This window comes from Aulonocara sp. 'chitande type north' Nkhata Bay, linkage group LG1 (genome assembly GCF_057382095.1).
Source record: "Aulonocara sp. 'chitande type north' Nkhata Bay isolate Kocher_YH1m ecotype deep benthic linkage group LG1, A_spYH_male_GT1.1, whole genome shotgun sequence".
Taxonomy (NCBI): domain Eukaryota; kingdom Metazoa; phylum Chordata; class Actinopteri; order Cichliformes; family Cichlidae; genus Aulonocara; species Aulonocara sp. 'chitande type north' Nkhata Bay.
Genome location: NC_141344.1, coordinates 20,012,417 through 20,034,523, shown reverse-complemented (window position 1 = coordinate 20,034,523; position 22,107 = coordinate 20,012,417). Strand labels below are relative to the sequence as shown.

General features: G+C 41.3%; 1 protein-coding gene across 3 annotated transcripts; it reads left to right on the top strand.

The window, feature by feature from the left end:
• The first annotated feature begins 1,073 nt into the window (after nucleotides 1–1,073).
• On the top strand, nucleotides 1,074–18,300 carry dhx38 (DEAH (Asp-Glu-Ala-His) box polypeptide 38). Of its 3 annotated transcripts, none has more exons than XM_086287553.1 (27): nucleotides 1,074–1,356; nucleotides 2,145–2,473; nucleotides 2,720–2,913; nucleotides 3,168–3,329; nucleotides 3,422–3,584; nucleotides 3,927–4,048; nucleotides 4,126–4,202; nucleotides 4,285–4,440; nucleotides 4,964–5,125; nucleotides 5,245–5,352; nucleotides 6,083–6,207; nucleotides 6,311–6,448; nucleotides 6,696–6,882; nucleotides 7,242–7,427; nucleotides 7,508–7,648; nucleotides 7,837–7,947; nucleotides 8,176–8,292; nucleotides 8,381–8,488; nucleotides 8,586–8,698; nucleotides 10,606–10,814; nucleotides 11,793–11,947; nucleotides 12,541–12,696; nucleotides 12,945–13,079; nucleotides 13,472–13,597; nucleotides 13,685–13,780; nucleotides 15,334–15,455; nucleotides 17,478–18,300. In XM_086287553.1, the coding sequence occupies exons 2-27, from the start codon at nucleotides 2,148–2,150 to the stop codon at nucleotides 17,557–17,559; spliced, it is 3,777 nt and encodes a 1,258-aa protein (XP_086143679.1). In that variant the 5' UTR covers nucleotides 1,074–1,356; nucleotides 2,145–2,147; the 3' UTR covers nucleotides 17,560–18,300. The 3 variants fall into 3 exon arrangements, with proteins under 3 accessions (XP_086143679.1, XP_086143673.1, XP_086143665.1); XM_086287547.1 differs by having other exon boundaries at nucleotides 2,717–2,913; XM_086287539.1 differs by lacking the exon at nucleotides 1,074–1,356 and having other exon boundaries at nucleotides 2,064–2,473; nucleotides 2,717–2,913.
• Nucleotides 18,301–22,107: the final 3,807 nt, after the last annotated feature.

The following is a 22,107-nucleotide window of genomic DNA, read 5'->3' as shown; positions in this document are numbered from 1 at the left end:
TCTTTGTCCCGGTAAATACTGCAGACATTTTTTTTTCAAAAAGATTTTATTTCATTTCCAAAGTTCCTTGGCAGGTTTATACTCCTTGGTACTCTCTGAATAGGAATTTTTATATTTGGTATTTTTCCTAATTCTTTTCTGTTTTTTTAAAAACCCGGATACAACCCACAGCGACACTATGTTATCTGCCTGTTGATAAACCCTGTGAAGCACATACTGATAGATCACCCACAGTGTGCTTGTTAACCCTTTTTTGGGACACTTGTCTTAGGTCAAATCTTAGACATGGGTTTTTACTAAGCTGAAGAAAATCTTTAGCCAAACTAACCCCAAAGTTTCAGTATTTCCACTTATGCCTTTGCATCAAAAACACGTTTGTTGTAGGTTCAAACTTTATCATAATCATTTGTATAGTCATTGGACAATGCTCGTCAACACCATAGTTTACTTTTTGGGAATTTTTTGTGCTTTTACCAAAACTCTGCTGTTTATTTTATTGTATCAAGGTACTCTTTTCTATTTTCGTTTCCAAAGTTATTTTTCTACTTCATTTTTCTTGACATTTACACTCTTTCCTCGCCTGTAACTCTTATTATTATTATAATAAATATATAAATATGGGTAAAGTAAATAAAAGTAAATAAATATTTTTTCGCAATTACATTTTAGAACTGTGGGATGATATGTTTAGATACAGCTCATGTAGAAAATAAATGAAAAGGAACTTCTAGATTAATACGGATACAAGCTTAAAAGGGGGTTAGAAAGAGAAAAAGAAAACAAATGCAGGCCAAAGAAGCTAAAGGGATGTTATGTAACCTTTACTTAATGGGGGCTTAGCACTTTTCTTATTTTTATTTCTTTTTTGTTTTTTATTTAAGTGTTTGTCTTATAGTATGTTTCGCATTGAGTACCGCAGCAATTTCCTAACGTTGTAAATCTGCTCAACATCTGGCAATAAACCCTTTTCTGATTCTGAACATAAAATATAGAAAAAAATATAAGAGATGTAGTAATCACTTCAAACCAGAAGCGGCGCTTTTTCATATGTACGGTTTGGTATCGCCGTACAAAGAAGAAAAAGAAGAAGAAGAAGGATTGTGGGATTGCAATGGCTGCTCCCTCATCTGTAAACATACGCGTTGAGTTTACGAAAACCGATCGTTAATCGTTTTCTCTGACGCCATTAGTGGTGGTTTTGTGATTCATTTTGTGGTCCATAAGTTGGCCCCAGATGTTTACGTTCATGTGAGAGTGTTTGTATTTTACGCTGACAGAAACACGCGGCATTTTTGCGCCTTCTCGTCTGGACACTAGCAGCTCGAAGGCTAGCCGAGGCTAGCCGCTCAGTCTGAGGTATGTGATAGTTTTTTTTAAATGAAACTCTTACCCACGAGCTCTTTTATGGAGCAATGTTAGCTGCGTAAATATAATGCGTAGAGCTCACGTAAGCATGTTACCAACTACAGCGGAAGCGTATAGAGCCTCAAGTTAGATTTTGATACTATTAATGTGATAGGTACTAATACATATGTGACTTATTTCCCACCAAAGATTTATTTATTTCATTTTGGATCGGGGTAAAAAGTTATTATTGCTACTTCATATCCTGGAGGGTTTTTTTTCCCAAACATCAGTAGTTGGTCAATAAGTAAATAATTTAAATGTTATTACTCTGTGGTTTGGATTATTGATTGGAGCCTAGCTTGGACTCTGAGTATGACTGTGAAATGACGGCCTATCGATACAGTGCTGTGAAAAAGTATTTGTCTCCTTCCTGGTAAATATAACCCGAGTAAATACACACGATTGGAGTTGAATCCAATCGAGATGCTTTGCCAGGTGGCTGAATTAAAACAGTTCTGGACAGAAGTGTGTGCACGGTGATTCTTCTGGGATGATGTGAAAGACTCATTAGTAGTTATCACAAGCACTTGAGGCAATTACTTTTTTACACAGGACCAGGTTAACTTTTTTCCTTAATAAGTAAAATCATCATTTAAAATTTAGTTTGATGATCTGCAACATAAAAGTGTAATAAATATGCAAAAAAAAAAAACCTGAGATAGAATGTAATTATGTTATCAATGGTGATATCACCAGCGAAGATTACTAGCACTCCTCATATCATAACTTCTTCACAGATAATGGATGATGACGTGTCAATGCATAGGCTGGAAGGATCCGATCCGACCGTTCAAGTTGGAGGTCTGATTGTAAAGAAGAAGAGCGCTGCTGCAGAGCCCCATGTATTTCGGGCACCCACTCCACGCACATCTTTACTGGGCTTGGATCTTCTGGCAGCACAGAAAAGGAAGGAGCGTGAGACTAAGGAACAAGCAGATTCTAGCAGTGATGACAGGAGTAGCAAGAAGTCAAAGGTTTCCTCCTACAAAGACTGGGAGGAAGGTAAAAGTGACTCTGGATCTGATGAAGAAGACAGTGATGACAATAGCACTGCTAAAAAAGAGAGGTAAGTGTGAGCACTCTACAAAGAATAGATAGAAAGGTATTCCATTCATTTTATGAGCTTAAAAAGCTTTCATTGTGGCTTGTGGAAAAAGTTTTTACAATGTGCTGTTTTATAGTTTATTCGTATATGGGATCGTGACTTGGAAATGCTGCAGAGAGCAAAAAGTCACGGTGTACTTGACTGAGGAATTCTCATCAGAAATGCTATAATGTAATTGAGAATCTTTTATTTTTGTCTCGCTAGCAGGAAGTATCGTGTGACTGGTTCAGAGACGCCCTCAAACCCTGGAGGTGTCAGCGAAGAGTTCAGACGCAGACACCAGCAGAGGGAGAAGGAGAGGCGCGAGCATGGAGTCTATGCCTCTTCTAAAGAGGACAGAAACAGAGAGAGAGACCGAGAAAGGAGTAGAGATAAGGGCAGAGACCGACGCAGTGAAAGAGGTGACTCCATAAATCATTTGGTTTTCTAATAGTCATTAAAATTGACTTTTGGTTTTAGTCCATCCATCATGATTTTAGTGTGATATTTTTTTTTCCTTTTTTTAGTATTTGTAAGAAAGAACCACTCAAAACTCTGGATATTCCATTGTTTTTTTTGGTTTGTTTTTTTGTTTCAACGTTGTAGATCAGGTGATAATGAAAGCAAATATTAGATCAGTTGAGGATGCTGAGATTCCTTTGCTTTTGTCTGTTAGATGACCGCGAGAGCGGCTATAGCCGTGGCAGCAGCAGCAGTCGGTCGGAGCGTTGGGAGCGCAGTGAGAGGAGTGAACGCTCACAGAGGGATGGGTGGTCCGATCGCATCAGCCGGGGCAGTAAGAGAGATGAACCCCAAACTCCACAGAGTCGTCCCAGAGGTTGTTTTGCTTTTATTTGAATTTGTTTTATTGCCATGTACAAAATGTTGTGTATTCAACTTGATCACTTACCTTCTTTTGTTTTTACATAGATTCTTTCACTCCCTCCCGCTCCAACTGGGATGAGGATGACAGTGGTTTTGGCAGCTCAAGGCATTCCCAGTGGGAATCTCCTTCCCCTGCCCCGTCTCACAGAGAGTCCGACCGCTCGGAAAGAAGCCAACGCTCTGGCCGAGAAAGTGAGAGAAGGGACAGGTGAGCAACTGTCGTGTATTGTAGCTTACATTTTTGTGACTCAGGACCTGTAATTTTTATTTATTTCTTTGTACTGATCAAAACTGATATTATATATGTGACCCCACACAGAATACAATATATTGAATTGCATTTAGAATTATCTTCAGCTCTAAATGTTATCTGGCAGCATGGCTATTTGTATTTTATAAAAAATATAATTCGCAGCTCTTTGCTGCGTATCACCAAGTGTTATGATCATACTGTTATCATCAGTTTCTTAGAGGCTTTTGTAAATATGATTGCACTTTGTGTGAAATGCTTAACTGCCACTCGATGCTAACATCATTTATTTGCTTTTAGATCAGTTAGATCAGGTCGTTATCCTGACGACACGCCCCTGCCTACCCCATCCTATAAGTATAATGAATGGGCCAATGACCGAAAGCATTTGGGGTCCACACCTCGTTTATCACAAGGAAAAGGTACTGTTAAAAAATTGAACCTTCATTCAACATTTATAGTATGCCGGAGAAATTTAATTTCTTTGTCTTTTCTTCAGGGAGGAAAGAAGAAGGTGGTGCAGGAATTATGTTTGATAATGAGAACGAGAAAGAACAGTGGGAGGAAGACCAGAAGGTGAGTACTAAATTATCACTCCTTCATGCCTCATACATAAGCATTTTTTTTCTGTTATCTGATTATTTAACTGAAATTACAGCAAGCTGACAGAGACTGGTACATGATGGATGAAGGCTATGATGAGTTCCACAACCCTTTCACTTCCACCTCTGACGACTACATAAAGAAGAGAGAGCAGATACTTCAGAAGCAGACTCAAAAAAGAATATCTGCCCAGAAACGACAGATCAATGAGGTACAACCATTCTGCTTCAATATTTACCAAAATCAGAACTGTACACCTGCATGCAGTGGCAAATCTTCTGTGTATCTGCATACATGACTTGCCACTGCATGCAGGTGACCTTTGTGTGTGTGCATGTCTTTTAATAATAGTAATAATAATAATAATACATTTTATTTAAAAGCGCCTTTCAGAACACTCAAGGACGCAGAATAATAAAAGCAACATAAAAGCAAGCAGTTTACACAATCATAAAAGAATAAGCGATAAAACAAATTTCAAATAGCAGAGTGGAGAGGTTATGTGGAATAAGCTATTTTGAACAAATGAGTTTTGAGTTGGGTCTTAAAGAGAGAGATGGAAGAGATATTTCCAGAGTTGAGGAGCAGAGCAGCTGAAAGCCCTGCTCCCCATGGTGGCAAGACGGGGGGGAAGGGACAGAGCGAGAAAGGGAAGAAGAAGGTCTAAGACACCGAGATGGGGCGGTGATCTTGTGTGGGCATACCTTTGTAAGAGGCTGTGATTCTTGTTAAAGGATAACGAACGGTGGGAGACCAATCGAATGCTGACCAGTGGTGTGGTGCAAAGGTTGGAAGTGGATGAAGATTTTGAGGAGGACAATGCCGCCAAGGTTCACCTGCTGGTTCATAACCTGGTCCCTCCCTTCCTGGATGGAAGAATAGTCTTCACTAAACAGGTAAAGCCTCTCATCATTAACATTTCCAATCTCTGAGATGTTATATTTGTCTCATGATTACGCTTGAGGAATTTCTTATCAATTTTAGTGTCAATATGTGCGTGTTTGTCCTCCCGCAGCCAGAACCTGTCATCCCTGTGAAAGATCCTACTTCTGATATGGCCATCATCTCTAGAAAGGGCAGCCAGCTGGTCCGTAAACATCGTGAGCAGAAAGAGCGAAAGAAGGTATGCTGGGCATGCAATTCCACTCAGACAGGTTCACAGAAAAGGATTTAGTGACCCTGCCTCAGACTTCATACTGAGGCTAGTTCAGTCTGAGAATGGTAATGGCATTTAGTGCAATGCACAATATAACTTAGTGTGCAAAAGTATGTAAAGCTGCTGCAGGATTCCTTGCCCTTTTGAACACTGAAGACATTTCTTTATAACTGGCTTTGGTTTTGGGATTGTTGTGTCATGCTGCAGAATGAACGTGGGACTGATGGGACACCTGCCTCATGGAATTACAAAATAAAGACTCTAGACATCTAAAATGCCTGAAAGTGTTGCACAGTAGATATATTATATAATAATAATATGATAATAACAGATCTATGATCATATTACAGATTCCTGATTGTAATAATGTAATCTGTTAAATGCCCTATTGTGCAAGCTGTCATATACATTGTGTAGTTTGGTATTGCACAGTTGTGTAGGAAGCCACATACGATCCAAATCTCTAACAAATGAAATTAATATGTAAATGAATTGTGATAGGCTTACGAACGCATGTCTTATGCTACTGTTGTCCAACATTCCTTCATTAAATGAATAATCACAATATTTTAATTCGTGTCGGTGTGAGGAATAAATCATTAATGAGGCAAAACTATTGGATGACTCTGACACCAGATGCTGTATTCACTCTTTTTCTGATCTGAATATGTGTACCTGCCCTTAATTATGTTTTCAGGCACAGCACAAACACTGGGAATTGGCAGGCACCAAGTTGGGGGATATCATGGGTATTAAGAAGACGGAGGATGAAGACATGCCAGGGGGCAAAGCTGTAGGAGAGGACGGCAAAGTAGATTACAGGTGAGCTGACAGACATTTTCTCTATTAATAATCTGGCTTGTAGCATTGAAGTCTAGTGTTTGTCTGATCTACTGTATTCATTTTTTTGTTGTTTGCTTTACAGAGCAGAGCAAAAATTTGCAGACCACATGAAAGAGAAGAGCGAGGCCAGCAGTGAATTTGCTAAGAAGAAGAGCATTCTGGAGCAGAGACAGTACCTGCCTATCTTTGCAGTCAGACAGCAGCTTCTTAATATCATAAGGTATTGATACCAAGACTATGTTGGTTGTTTTCCACCTTTAAAATGTGTTTGACATTAAAAGACAGAGGGATGTGGGTGATTGGCTGTTTGGACAAATATTTGTTTATACTCATCAACTAAGCAGTTTATTTGATTTTCTTACTATTTAATGGATGGTGGAATTAGTTACAAGAAACCCGCATTAAAACTGAGATGAGTTCTTTGAATATAACCTTCAATTTTTAATTGTGTTTACTGCAAACTGCAGGGACAACAGCATAGTGATTGTTGTTGGGGAAACCGGCAGTGGGAAGACCACCCAGCTGACCCAGTACCTGCACGAGGATGGCTACACCAGATACGGCATGGTGGGTTGCACTCAGCCCAGAAGAGTGGCTGCCATGAGCGTGGCCAAGAGAGTCAGCGAGGAGATCGGCACCAACCTCGGAGAGGAGGTAAAGCCAACACACTGGAGCCATCTTGCATATTCTGTGTAACACTGCCATCTAGTGGGCAGGAGGAAAATATCAGGTTTGTTAGCGACCTGGAATGTGGTAGTGAATGAAATAATCAACTTCAAGTGCTGAAAAATAGTAGTAGGTAAAGGGAGAACCTATGTTTTTAGAGGGTTTAAAATAATTCTGTTTTACTTCTGTCAGTAGGTACTATCTTTGCTTTAATTGCTTCCCCCCTTTCATTTTTATTAAAATGAATATCTGTGCATGTCACACAGGAGTATTGGGTTAGTGGTCATTCTCTCACATTTTTTTTTTTTTTCAGTTTCACTTGATTATTTTGACAATGTTTCCTCTAGGTTGGTTACGCAATCCGATTTGAGGACTGTACATCTGAGAAAACTCTGATAAAGTACATGACAGATGGAATCCTGCTCAGGGAGTCACTGAGGGAGTCGGACCTGGACCACTACAGTGCTGTTATAATGGACGAAGCTCACGAGCGCTCACTGAATACTGACGTGCTGTTTGGTCTGCTGCGTGAGGTCGGTACAACATACTTTTATGAGAAGAATACTCGATGATGTCAAGCAAGCTCTTCACTTCTGTTTGCTTTTCCTATCAGGTTGTATCTCGGCGCACCGATTTGAAACTCATAGTTACGTCTGCAACCATGGATTCTGACAAGTTTGCATCATTTTTTGGCAACGTACCTATATTCCATATTCCAGGGAGAACATTTCCAGTTGACATTTTGTTTAGCAAGGTATGTTTATGATTTTATTCCTTATTTCGGGTATAAGAGCCTTTCTGTGAACCTTGTATCATACGGGTAATAAATGTAAATTAGGTTGCCATATTTTTACCTCAACATGAAGCTGTCAGTTTATGAAATACAACTAGTTTATATATTATGCAAAGTCTGGATGATTTGTTGTGTGTGGTGCTTTGTAGACACCTCAGGAGGACTACGTGGAGGCAGCTGTGAAGCAAGCATTGCAGATTCACCTCAGTGGGCTGTTGGGAGACATCCTCATTTTTATGCCTGGGCAAGAGGACATTGAAGTAAGCAACATGACCGTGATATATATATTTCTTGTTTGGTTTGTGTGCTCTCACCAAACTTATTCTAGTTTTAGTAAAAAAAAGAGAAAAGCAGAATTTTTGAGAAAACTAACTGAATCAATTTTGTGAACTTGGAAAACTAAACTAACTAAAATAAAATAAAAACATAGAGGAAATATCTTAGTTTTAGAGTCTGGTAAAGTTTTCAGTATTTCCTTGTTATTGCAGGTGACATCGGATCAGATTGTGGAGCGTTTGGAAGACTTGGAAAATGCTCCTGCTCTAGCTGTGCTTCCCATTTACTCTCAGCTTCCATCTGACCTCCAGGCCAAGATCTTCCAGAAGGTTTTTATCACTTGTGAATTAATTTAAATAAACATTTTACGCAAACTAATAACCTTCAGCTGATTAATTTTCTTTCGTCGCTTGCTAGGCTCCAGATGGTGTGAGAAAATGCATAGTCGCTACAAACATCGCAGAGACGTCCCTCACTGTGGATGGCATCATGTTTGTTGTGGATTCAGGCTATTGCAAACTTAAGGTAGCTCAATCCCACTGAAGATATTTTTATTATTGTACAGTATTTAAGGAAAGTGACACCATTGATATTTACTTCCCTTTTTTTCCCTATTCAAAAGGTTTTTAATCCTCGCATTGGAATGGACGCGCTCCAGGTTTATCCTATTAGCCAAGCTAATGCCAACCAGCGTGCTGGTCGAGCAGGACGTACAGGACCAGGGCAATGTTACAGGTAATATTCAGGCCCTTGTCTGCTTTATGCACACTCGGTATTTGTGCAGACACATTCACATGGCACATTACAGAATTTCTGAGCTGGAATTAGTGCATAGTTTACAGTTTTAGCAGTTTTGTTTTTTTAACTCAGGCTTTTTCTTGTTTTCAATACTGAAAGTCTCTTGATCCTTTAAGAGGGAAGATATTCTCATTCTGCCTGCTTTAAAACCCTCTCACAGTAACTACGTGCAATCCGGTTCCACATTACAATTGTAAATGTATTTTTGGCTGAATGGCACATATTCAGAAACAAACCACCCGGGGTTAGAGTCAGGCTTTTATTCTGCTCCTGCTTGTCTAAAAAGCTTGCATCATTCTGGTTGAACTGTTAATGTGTTCACAAATTGTGTTCATGTGTGTTGTGGCCATGCCTTCAAGACAGACAGAGGCAGCAAAGGAGGGAGAGTGCCAGAAGCCTAATCTCTGGAGGATTTCATGCAGTTTGACTGTTTGTACGGCAGGAAAGGAGATCCTTTTAGAGGTTTTACTTGACCTCTCGCTCTTTGGATATATTATAACTTATTATAACATATTATAGAGACTTGCTGACGTGCCTACACATAGTGAAGCATTTTGTATTTGAAATGAGCTGTGAGGCCCACGTATGCTGAGATAAATCCTACCCACCTGCTCTTAACACACAAGCTCACAAAAATATACAAAGAATCGGTTTTGGAACAGCTTTACACGGCGCAGTCGAGGCGTTTGAGCAGCTGCGGATGTGAGAGCGCACAGAGAGATTCACGGTGATTTACTCAGCTCGTGTGGAGAATTCCCTGTTCAAAGATCCTTTGAGCGTGTGTGGGTGCCTGCAGTAGGCACCCACACATGCTCAAATCCCTCAATGTTCAAATCATCCTGTAATTATAAGCACCTACACCAGACTGCTGTAATTGCTGAAAGAGATACTTTAACCCATGCTCAGGAAGTTTCCCTGAATTCTAACTTATGGAGTTTCCCTTTGCAGTCGTTCTACAGTCGGGTCCATAAATATTTGGATAGTGACACTTTCTTTGCCTCTGTACATCACCACAGTGGACTTTCAATAAGATAAAATGTAGACTTTTGCTTTCATTCAAAGGGTTTGATAAAAAATTATTGCAATAACTGTTTAGGAATTCGAGACCAAGTTAGAGAATAAGTTCACTGAAAGGAGTATCATGACCGGTTGAGGCCTGTTCCCTCGTGGTTTAACGACTGAAGGATGTTAGGCTGAAAACAAAAAACTAAATAAACCTTTAAGAGACAGCAGAAACTTTAGGAGGGGTCAAATCAACAATTTGCTATGTTCTTAAAAATAATGATTGTACTGACCAGGTCAGCAGCTTCACAACATCTAACAAAGTCAAAAACACCATCAAGTAGGTGGGGGTATCAGGAGTTTCCTTGATGAGGTGCAGACCACTGTTTAAAGTCAAGAATGGGAAATCCAGATTAGAGTTTGCCATAAAACATTTAAAAGAGCCCGCACAGTTCTAGGAAAAAAATGTAACAGATAAAAGCAAAATTAACTTGTTCACAAATCATGGGAAGAGAAGGGAAAAGGAAACATCTTCAAACTGTGTGAAAATGACTGAATTGTAATTGCAGTTCATGTAAAAAAATAAATAATGAAAATCTTCCAAATTAAAGCTGGAAGTCTGCATTTCAGTTATTTGACTGTGTGATTTAAAAATGGCACGCAGTGGCTTGTTTTACAGTCCAAAAGCTTACGGACCTGACTGTATGCTCGGTACTTTCCTAATGACGCGTGTCCACATAATAAGATGAGCATATTTCATCTTCTCCGTTCAAGCTCTCAGTTTGCTTCAAAAACAAGCAAACCAGTTTGACCGTTACTCTGTGTCTCCTCCGCCCGAACAGGCTGTACACTCAGAGCGCCTTTAAGAACGAGATGCTGACCACCACCATACCAGAGATCCAGAGAACCAACTTGGCCAACGTAGTCCTGCTGTTAAAGTCTCTGGGTGTTCAGGATTTGCTCCTTTTCCACTTCATGGATCCACCACCTGAGGATAACATGCTCAACTCCATGTACCAGCTCTGGATCTTGGGAGCTTTGGACAACACAGGTTTGTGTCTAGTGTCCAACCGGAAATCCTCCCCCCATTTAAATTGATTTCTAGTACGTCGACTTTTAAAAAAAGCGTACAATTATTATATTACAAGTATTATATTTTCCGATTAGTGATGACATAAAATAAAACTAAGTCTAAATGTATTTCTATATCCTCCATCTGTGTTAAATGGACATGTAAAATTATATACCAAATTTGTTGTAGCAGGCTGGACTTAGCCCAGGTCAGTCGTTTTTTCCAGTAGGGCCAAACAATATAAATCATTTTCCTGACGTGATGATAGAGGATATTGGGTATTTAGGAATTGCATTTCCCCTCTGAGCGCTGCTTTGAGCTGATACATAGTGATTGTGACACCCCAAACAGGCACGAGACCGGCTTCTGTAAAGGATGCTGCATTGATAGTGCAGACGCTGCAAACAGGCCTGGAGGAGACAGTTGTGAGGTTTAGCCAGTGGAGTAATTGCCTAGTAACTGATCCTGTGTTTGATTTGACTGGTCCGGTCTCATTTTGGTCTCATCCTTAGCCAGATTCCAGGGGATTTAGGGATTTGGGGATAAGGGGGGACTTTTGATGATTCCCTGTATGGTGTGTTAACAGCAGATTATCTCTGATTAAGGCTTACCTGCCCCAAACTGGCTTCTCTGCTACTCTGCTTTTCCTCCTCGTAAGCTTCTTAGACTCTTTCGTCTAATCATTTAAATCAGAAACTGCAAAGTTTTTTGATCTCACACTCTATTTTTTCCCCTACAAGTATTCTCAGCTGTCAGCAGTTCATTCTACTCTCTCACAGTGAAAGATAAATAAGTGTCACACAATGCTGCCTTCTCCCTTACGCCAGCAGGCTTTTGATGGAAAAGCAGCTTATCCACTCATCTTAATACTTGTCCCTCCTACATTCTTTACATGTCATGTACGTTTATATTGCACACACGCTGAGTTTGTCACGGTGTCCTCTGTCGTCCTTTCAGGAGCTTTGACACCAACGGGACGTCTGATGGTGGAGTTTCCGCTTGACCCCGCCCTCTCTAAGATGCTGATAGTGTCCTGTGACATGGGCTGCAGTGCTGACATTCTCATCATCGTCTCCATGTTGTCTGTGCCAGCCATCTTTTACAGACCTAAGGTACAACTCCTTTTTTTTTTAATTTTTAAGAATGTGATTTGTTGTTTTTTTTCTCGAAAATAAATATGAGCTCCCGTCACATGACTTCTTGAATGTGAAAAGGTTTGCTCCAAATGATGACATGAGAATTGCATCAAAAGCCTGACATCTGCACTGTTTTAGTATATTTTGGTCCATGTAAAGCCCAGGGAGCTCTTTGGAGTTTAAAAGCTTTCCTTTTTTTTCCCCTTTCGTATCGTGCACTGTTCTGGCTCACTCTTAGCACCCTCATGGCATTATTTTTAGTTGTTGCCTTTTCAGTGGAAAAGCTAATTCACTGTACCAGACAGAAGACAGACACAGTTGGTGACTAGCAGCTTAAAAGTCTGATAATTCCCTCAGAAATTAGTGGAGACTTAAATAAAAAAAACAAAAGTAAAGGAGAAAGTGAAGAAAATGAATGTTGGACTGTGCTACGTGGTGGGGAACATAACTCCATCCTAACAAATTTGACGTATAATATTACGTTTCTGCTACACGCTGGTTAGCTGTTACATTTTTAAACACTAATAAACACTTTTAAATATTAAACTCTGTCTGTGCGTTTTTTACAGGGTCGTGAGGAGGAGAGTGACCAGGTGAGGGAGAAGTTCTCAGTCCCCGAGAGTGACCACCTCACCTACCTTAATGTGTACATGCAGTGGAAGAACAACAATTACTCTAGCATCTGGTGCAACGAGCACTTCATCCACACCAAGGCCATGCGCAAGGTCAGACTTGCACTGCTTCACCTATTCTCTCGTTCACTTTGCACTTGTAAACTCTGCTATATGAATATTGTGCAGTTTTAATGGTTATTAGTGTCAAGTTTGCTGTTTGGGCAAAGTTTAAATCCTGTGAGATTTTCAGGGTGTTACATTATTGCAATGATATGTATTTTTAAAACAATCGTAAGCAGCCAGGTTGGACTTGTTTTGTCTGTTGGGGTCTACCTCCAATAAATCCGGTGTTTGTGCAGGTGCGTGAGGTACGCTCCCAGTTGAAGGACATCATGGTGCAGCAGAGGATGAACCTGGTTTCCTGTGGTTCAGACTGGGACATCATCAGAAAATGCATCTGTGCTGCTTACTTCCACCAGGCTGCCAAGCTCAAGGTACTTTCTTCACTTACGGTTTCCTTCAGTTAATATGTTACACCTGGTGGCGACTGGTTGTGGCAGATTTATAGCAGCATAATTACAGAGTGGTAAAATATCCCCCCTGGCCTCCCATTAATACAGCGGTAAAATCTGAAAGGAAATTTAAAATCATGACTATATAATCAAGGTTCTCAGTTTGACTTATGTGTAGGCAGCTAACCCAAGCAATCATAGTAATGCTGGATATACTTTAAATTTATTTTCCTGCTGTCCAACCCAGGTGGAGAAGCAAATTAGCCCAGATGACCTGCTTTGCTCTGACCTTATAGTGCAAACATAGACAGAGGCACACTGCAGGAACCAGGATCCTGAACATTTAATTTATTTATGCATGTGTTTGCTCCCAGGGCATTGGGGAATATGTGAATGTGAGGACAGGTATGCCATGTCACCTCCATCCTACCAGCTCCCTGTTTGGTATGGGCTACACTCCCGACTACATCATCTACCACGAGCTCGTAATGACCACAAAGGTAAGAAGACTGACTGCTGCATATTTTTGGCAAAAACAGTTGATGGTTTTTAATGTTGCTGATGTTAACTTGTGCTTTGTGTTGCAGGAGTACATGCAGTGTGTGACTGCAGTGGATGGAGAGTGGCTAGCAGAACTGGGACCCATGTTTTATAGCATCAAACATGCTGGAAAAAGCAGACAGGTAAGTCAAGAAATGGGTGGAGCAGCATGCAGGTGGATGCTGGGGTTGTGGAAGGGGTGAAAGAGCAGGCGGCTCTGACAGGAAGGTCAGAAGGAGAGGTGGGAAATTTTGTGTAAATATAAAATATACATTTTTGTGTTGTTTTTGTTTTGACCCCTCAGATTTACTTTGTAACCCGTAGCTGTGGTCCTTATCAGCTTTTCGGTGTGGTGGCAACTTTTCTTAAAAAAAAGATTTTTTTAGACTCAGGAGTAACGTAGTTTCCATCCTAGTTGTGGAGCACTGGACTGGCTCTTTATTCACCTCAAAGTTGCGTGAGAGAGCGTGGGAGTTTGCCCAACCAGTCTACATGTGTTTTGTGGACCGTGTCCCTGTGAGCATGGCTGACTGCCCCGTTGCTATGAACCATTTATTCCCTGTTCAGTCGTAGTGAGAGCTTGGTTTGCGTCGCCAGCAGTAAATCGGATCCTTTCCCATCAGGCCTGCCCTCGTTCATAACTTTTATGGATAGAAATCCTAGTCGCAGCCAAGTGGTGTCAACTTTGACAGACTTAGGATCATGTCTCTGCTCTTCGCAGATGATGTGGTTGTCTTGGTCTAATCAGCTTCCACTACAGTGTAAAGTGGCTGGGATAAGAATTGGCACCTCCAAAGATTTATTTTTAGGGTTTACCTTTATTTTATATTTTTAGCAGCAAAGAGGAGAAGAGAAAGATGGGCAGAGAAAGCAGGGGAAGACATGCAGCCAAGGGCTGCAGGTCAGACTGGAATCCAGGCCCACTGCATTTCAGCTGTAGGGCATTCGGGCACCTGCTCAACCAGTGAGCTAAATCAGCATCCAGCACCTACAAGTCTGAGTCCATATTCCTCGGGTAGATTGCTCACTCTGATTAGGGGATGAGCTGTTGCCCCAAATGGAGGAGTTTCTGTGGCAGGCCTCACAAGTGAGGGGATAGGGAGGCGTGAGATTGACACCTTATGAACACAAGCTCAAAAAAAATTAGATTATGGATACAATCGGCAAAAATGAGCTTCCTCTGAAGGTGGCTGGGGAATAGAGAGGGGGTGAGGGACTCAGAGTTGCTACATCTCAACATCGAAACCAGCCAGTTGAGGTGTGTTGGGCATTTGACGAGGCTGCCTTCTGGACGCCTTCCAGGTGAGGTGTTTCTGGCCGTAGTGGAAGAAGGCCCCCGGGGCAGAGCAGCATATGCTGGAAAAGTTAACCCCTCAGCTGGTTTCGGAACGCCTTGGAGTGCCTCCGGATGAGCTGGAGAAGTTGGCCTGGGAGAATGAGGTCCAGCACCTCCCTCTGGATAAGCGGCAGTGGTAGACAGGTGGAGTCACTTGTTCCAACCTGGAAATATCCTCAGGCAGAAAGACAGATCTATAAGTGAAACGAACTAGACTTACCTGCACCATAAAATTCTCTTCTCAGAAGAGCGGAGACTGTTAATAGCACTGATTTTAGAATAACATGTTAACATTGACTTGTGCATGTAAACATTTCTGTATTCTTCTTTTTAAACCATTTGTCCGTGTTCGACTTGTAGGAGAACCGTCGCAGGGCCAAGGAGGAGATCACCAACATGGAGGAGGAGATGGCCATGGCCGAGGAGCAGCTGCGAGCTCGTCGAGAAGAGCAGGAGAAGAAGAACAACGTCGGCAGCGTGAGGTAAGGCGGCAACAAATCTCCCCTCCTTTTGGTTCTCTACACGGGCCTCGTCCAACAATAGTTCCCTGTGGCCCTCATTTTCCATACACAGTCAAGATTAGAAACGTTTAATTTACCTACCCTGCTGCCAATCCCCTATCTCCACCCCTCCCTCCCTCCCTCTACTCCACCTTTCTCACTCTTCATGATGAGCTTTTCTCACCTCTGGTCCCTCCAGACGAGACAAAAAGAAATAATATTGACTCCTGGCTGACCCCCATTACTGCAGCAATTTAAATTGTGCCATAGCAGAACAGAGAAAGGAGGGGAATGTTCATTTTCAAATTAGACCAAAAAAATTAATTTCACACCCATCTCCGAGCTTTACATAGAGAAATAGGGTTATAAAGACAAATTTAAAAAAGTCCCTTTATTGTTAATTAATCAGCTGGTTTTTCTGTCTCGAGCTTAGTGTGGCCACATCTGTGACAGATATGTTGAAAATAATCACACTCGAGGTATAGGATTAAGAATCAGATTTAAGAAGAGGAAGCTGGGCGTGTGATAATGAAGTTGAAGGCTCTCCTGGGCTCGTGGCTGTCTTTGTCCTCTGGCGGGCCTCACGAGCGTCTCCTCTCTGAGTTCAGTGTGACTGGGATGAAATATGTTGTCGGGCGTGCTTTCGAGTGGCAGCTGCTTATCACCCGTCTCCCTGCTCAGCAGCGCAGATCACTGCTGTGAATTAGTAAACAGCCCTGTTGCTTGTGTTGTGTATAAATGGGGAGCATTGAGTGTTTTTGGAGCCTGTGTGTTTGTTCTATATGAAATGCTTAAGAGACAACGCAACAAGTTTTAACTCCAATGGTTAGCACCATCTCTCTGTGTGGAGTTTGCATGTTCTCCTTGTGTGGCTTCCTCCCACAGTATACACGGAGTCAGGTGAATCAGCGATTCTCAATTAACTTGAGGTGTGAATGGAGTGTGACTGGTCGGTTCTGTCTGTGTTAGCCCTGCAACAGACTGGCAACCTCTGCAGGGTGTATCCTGCACCTCACACTAAGACAGAAGAAGAAAGTGGTTGGATGGTCTTGTTTTCAGAAATAGAGATTTTGACAGTTTTATTCTGTAATGTGCTTGGTCTTCTTATGAATTCTACTCCCCCCCCCCTAAAAATCCTAAATATTAAATACATTTCAAAAGAAAAGTCTCAGCTTCCTGTTGACACATTATGTTGAAAAGCATTTAGTAATAGTAAAGTGTAAATTGCACTTTCCAGCGGGTTCGAGTTACCACTTCTGCTGTTTGAGAGCGGGGAGCATTTAATAAACAAACAATATTTATCAGACAAACTGAACATGCGGTAAAAATCTAATTGAGTGCACTAATAGATGTAGTTATCTGTCATATAGTGCAGTTGCACACCAGTCAGCAGTGATTACATTTTAAAACTTTACATAACATTAAAAATTAGCTGGAACATGTTAGATCAAGTATTCAGATATATTTAGTCCTTTAGGAATGGTCAGTGGGCCAGCTGACACTACACTAAAAAAAAGCATATCACTGTTATAAAACATGCACCACCAGTCAGACATTCATGTTCATTGAGCTTAATGGAGCTACTGGAAGCGTTTGTGTTAAGGGAAGCACAACATTTTCTCCCAAAGTGACCGGTAAGCCAGAGAGCAGGGACAGATTGACAGAAGGAGGTTATGGCCTGATTGTTGTAATTGCTGCAGGTGTGTGTGTGTTAGCAGGAGGAAGGCACGAGAGAAGTGTCAGTGTCACACTGCTGTAATTAAAGATGATAGATTGCACTGTCAGAGGCGTCAGGCTCTACGTCCCAACACTCTTCACAGAGACACACCGCTCTGTCTTTTCATTCATTCTCCTCTTCACGCAGCTTTAAAAAACCCAGCTCTTTTAACCCAGAGTAGGAAACATTCAGTGTTGACCAAACACCGCAATAAGGAATAAAGCTCCTGTTGTGTATGTTGCCACAGGAAGTAACTTGTCTGCACCTGCTTCTCTCTCCTGATTCAGGGCGGTGAAAATCTGCACGCCAGGAAGGAAAGAAGAGGTCCCCATGACACCCAGACACACCCCCGCCCGCTTTGGACTGTAAAACGGCTTCTGGAAGTAAGAAGCTCCCGATCCATTTCCGCTTCTAAGCAGTCACTGTCATCGAGGCTCGGACCACACCAGCAAAAGCAAAAACAGAGCAGCTTTCAACCATTTCTTCCTCCCAGTGTGGCCGTCAGCTGCAGTTCATGTTCAGACCACTAGAGTGAGAACTTGTATAAGGCACAAGACTCGGAGACTAGCTGGGTTGATCAGAAAGCCTCCCTCCACCTCCATCACGTTCACTAGCTGTTTCCATGATGCATTTTAAGGAAAAAGGACTGTGCTGTTTTCTTTCTTTCTGTTCCCCCATAAACAGTATTTATATGTGCTTATTATTGAAAGGCTTTTAGAGAGGTGTTGACAATAATTGTACCTCCACTAAAAACTCAAACGTAATTTTCTATATTCCTGACGGTATTGTCAGAGTGCAGCTGATAAATGGTAAGCTGATGTAAGTGTTACGTGTCTTCATGTCCTTGTATTTACTAGTTCTTGCAGTGTTGTGACTTGAACGACACGTGCCACCTTGAAGTGCTCCTCTACAGACAGAAGCACTATTGAAAATGTACTTGTGGCACGAGTGTCTACTGACTCTACAGTCGTATTGTCTTACGCCCTAATACTCACATGCAGGCTTAGGCAATTGACCTTTTTTAACTCCTGTTGACCTTGTTCCAACAACGTACTGTGGCTGATCATCGCTTCATTATTTCACCACGCTGGATTAAATATATAAACGGTGTCACTGTTATGGCAAACATTACCTTTTTGGTTTTCCTTGAAACAGATGTTCAGAAATGCTCATATGCCTTTGTTGGTGTGCACCTTCCTCTTTACCCTCAGCTGATCAGAATGCCATGCAGCTTCACATAGACTGGTGTGTCGGTTTTTCGTCCTTTTACATGAAACTCAGCTTATGTTTCTTTTTCTTTCTACATATTTTACAAATGAAAATAAACATTAGCAATTTTAATTTTTTTTTTAAATCCAGTGTAGTTCTGATGCATTTTCTGCACATTCATGCAAAACATTGGTTGGTTTTGCAGTGCTGTGAATAATGATTTGATAAGTGAAAATGATGCAACTCAGTTTTTGCTTATGTATCTATTAAAACTAAGTGGCAAACAATTAATTTAGAAGTCATTAACTATGATCATAAAGCATGTCCGCCGTTAAATCAGGTTCAACACCCAGAGGTTGGGCACTGAAAAGGTAACAATGTTCTCTGTTAACCAACCAGTTGAGTCTTTATTAATATTTTTCATCATATTTTATCAAAAAATACTCCAAAAGTCACAAAGAAGAAGTTTGAGAAGAAGATGACCGGGAGGAGACGACCACGACTGGAAAAGTTTGCCAAGTGTTAATAAGGAAGCATCCAAAAAAGCTTAGGTAACAGCTGATTAAAACAAACTGGAGGCTCAGAGGTTTGTCTGCACGTTGTCCAACTACCCAAACGCAGCCACATTGCTGATGATGCGAAATTTCCCCCGTCAGCTTCACATTTAAGAACTGAGGTGAGTGAAACTGATCAAAGGGAAACAAAGTGAAAGCCTCACATCTACATGTGTGCTGATATGTTTTGGATGAAGAGCTGGGCAATTAAAGCTGTATGTAAATCTTCAGGTTACAAGACTGTTGAACAACGCCTTGGATGGAGAGCCAGCGTCTTTATCACAGTCACACTTAGATTTTTTTTTTTCCCTTGTTTTTTCATGTTTCTTAGAGGAAACCTTTCCTGCCAGCTGGCATCAATGTGCAAGGAAAGACGAAACGAAGCTCTGTCTGCTTGTGAATTCTACAAATGCCAGCAGTGTTTTCCCTCTCAGCTGACTTCCTTTTCCACAGGCCTTTCTTGTTGGTCAGTGATCGTCTGTCTCACTGTAACTCTAATGCAAATAAGCAATATTATGAGTCCCCTCAATCCCCTCATTTCTCCAAGTCATCTTGATTGAGTGTGGCAGGTGGAGGAGGGGATGGATATAATGGACTCCACCAACTTTAATGAGACAAATCTCAGCTATGGGCTGACATTTTGAAATTGTCCTTGTGAATGACAGTGTCAGCAGTCACCTTTACTAAAGCTTTCCTGTAATGATGGAGGAATTAAAATGGCCTCCAAGGCGCTGCATGTAGGAGCCACAGGATTAGGGCGTAAAGCCGCGCCTCTTGAACAGGCTCTCCTGCCACACCCCGAATAAAGCAGACGCCTTTTCATGGAAGTAGCTCATCCTCCACGGACTGTACATCGTCACCCCGAGATGTGATGGAGGGATTATGTTAGCTGTTGACCACTGTGAGATTTGTTGAGATGAGCTGTCTCTCACATTAACTGCCCCGCCCTCGCCTTCCCCTCAGTCGAGCGTCTGGTGGCTGACAGGGACAAGCTCCGCTGTCATTACAAACTTAATAAGAGCAGAAGTGAGATTGATGAGAAAAACAGAGGCATCAACTGCTCTTTTAATTAACTCTTGTCCCATAATGGTACCAGGACAAAGACACTGAGCAAAGAATGAGACATTTTCTTTCTCCTTCTACCTCTTTCTGTTTTGTTGCCTCGCTCACCCACAATAATGAACAGCCTTCTGGGAACCAATTACATCCAAGGCTGCATTAGGAACACAGCAGGCCCAGTGGAAACTTCAGCTGAGTTTTCCCTCCCCCCACCCTGCCTCCACACACTGTTACCCTGCTGGAGATGGCCTTCACTTGATTGAATTTTGAATGTTACGCACCCCACACCTCACCCCCATTTTCTGTAGTCCCTTACCTTCAACAGCTCTGAACCCACATGTGGTTTGTGATGGAAACAGGAGGCAATGTATGCTTGTTGTTAACCGTCCTTCACTTTAAAATGGCTTTCGCAGAGTGCCTTTGTATGCAATGCAAATGGGCAGCGGCAATTGATGCACAAAAGCCTGTTTGTGTCTAGTGTCCCTGTAAGAAACTGGAAAAAAAAAGAGAGAAGAGATTTAAAATAAATGACCTGTGGTGTCTTTAAACTACGCAACCATCGATTTGCTGTGATTTTTATTCGTTTATTTTTACAGCTATTCACGTTAGCGCCAAAGATCATGCCAAATTAGTTGTAATTGGGGGGTTTTTTCAGCACAAAAAAAGGGTTTTTAATCAGTTGCAAATCATTTTTTTCCACTAATTGCTATGATTATAGCAAAAATACTTACTTTTGCTATAAAATTCAGTTTAAATGATGTTTAATGTCAAGAATGTCATACGTGACATGGCCTGCTCCAAAATAACAGGTGTCATTTACAACATGAAAATGGTAAACAAGCTCAGTAATGGCTGAACTCAGCCCTAGTGCAATGGTGCTAAATGCTAAGTGCCAGCGTGATGCTGGGAGGATGTTTACCAAGTTCACCATGTTATGTTTGGGTTTTGACTCTCCTAATGATAACGTGAGTAGATTAGTTTATGTTGGACAATTCCAAAATAATTTCATACTTTAACTATATATTGTTATTATATATTATTTATAGTCGCTCAAAGGCAGCTTGGATCGTCTCCAGTCCCCCCATGACCCCCAGTTGGATAAGTGGAAGAGGATGGATGGAACCCTTCACTTTATCCTTTGTCTTTTAGCTCGTTTCCACCTCGCTTTCAGCCAGCCAAGTAGGTGGGGCTTCTTTGCTCCCAGTTAGAGTTCATCATAGAGATCCTAAAAACAATGGGGGGCCAAGACTGATCTCCCTCACTATTTGAAACACTATGTTCAATATGAGCACCTCCACTGTAATAGTTATACAGGCAGAACTGTGCAAAACTCTCGAGTCACCTTCATTTCTTTATATTTTGCTCCAAAGGGTCCAAAGTTTTTCTTTGAACATTGGATGCTTGTTTATTCATTTTCAGACCACTCTTGTACCTGACCATTTTAGACCTTTTTAAGCCACTTAACACGGACCTGTGAATCATTCAAGCATAAAAAGGGATCCAACTCGAGGGATGAACCAGTGTTGTCATTACGTGAAACTGTGCACACACAAAAAACAATTTTAAATAGCATGTTCAGGCACTTTGATATTAGTAGTAACTAAACACATGATGAAAATCGGTGCCAATTTTGAATCAAAATTTGAAATTTTTGGTTCAGATCACTGTCAGCCCATGAAGACAGTCAGGAGAGAGATACAACAGCACGTATTTGAAAAATGAATCAAAAGCACAAAAGGTCCTCTCGAACCAAATCAATGGACAAATGAACTCATACATGTGACCATCTTCAAGTGGCCATGAATGCACTGGCTAGATGTTTGAGTTCCTCTTTGTGTAAAAACACAATTACTATATAATTGGTCCATTTGCGGTGTTGACATTCCTGCACACAGATATTCACAGACAGGGCGACAGGACCTTTGTAGGTTATGTGCATGTTATAGTTACATTTGAAAGCCTGTAAATACAATCCTTTGGGAGATCCATGTTATTAATAACAATTATTGGTCTTCTTTAGTTTCCTCAGACACCTTAAGCGTTGCATATTGACCGCTATGCTGGAAAGAATGTTGTCCATTGATTTGACCAAGAC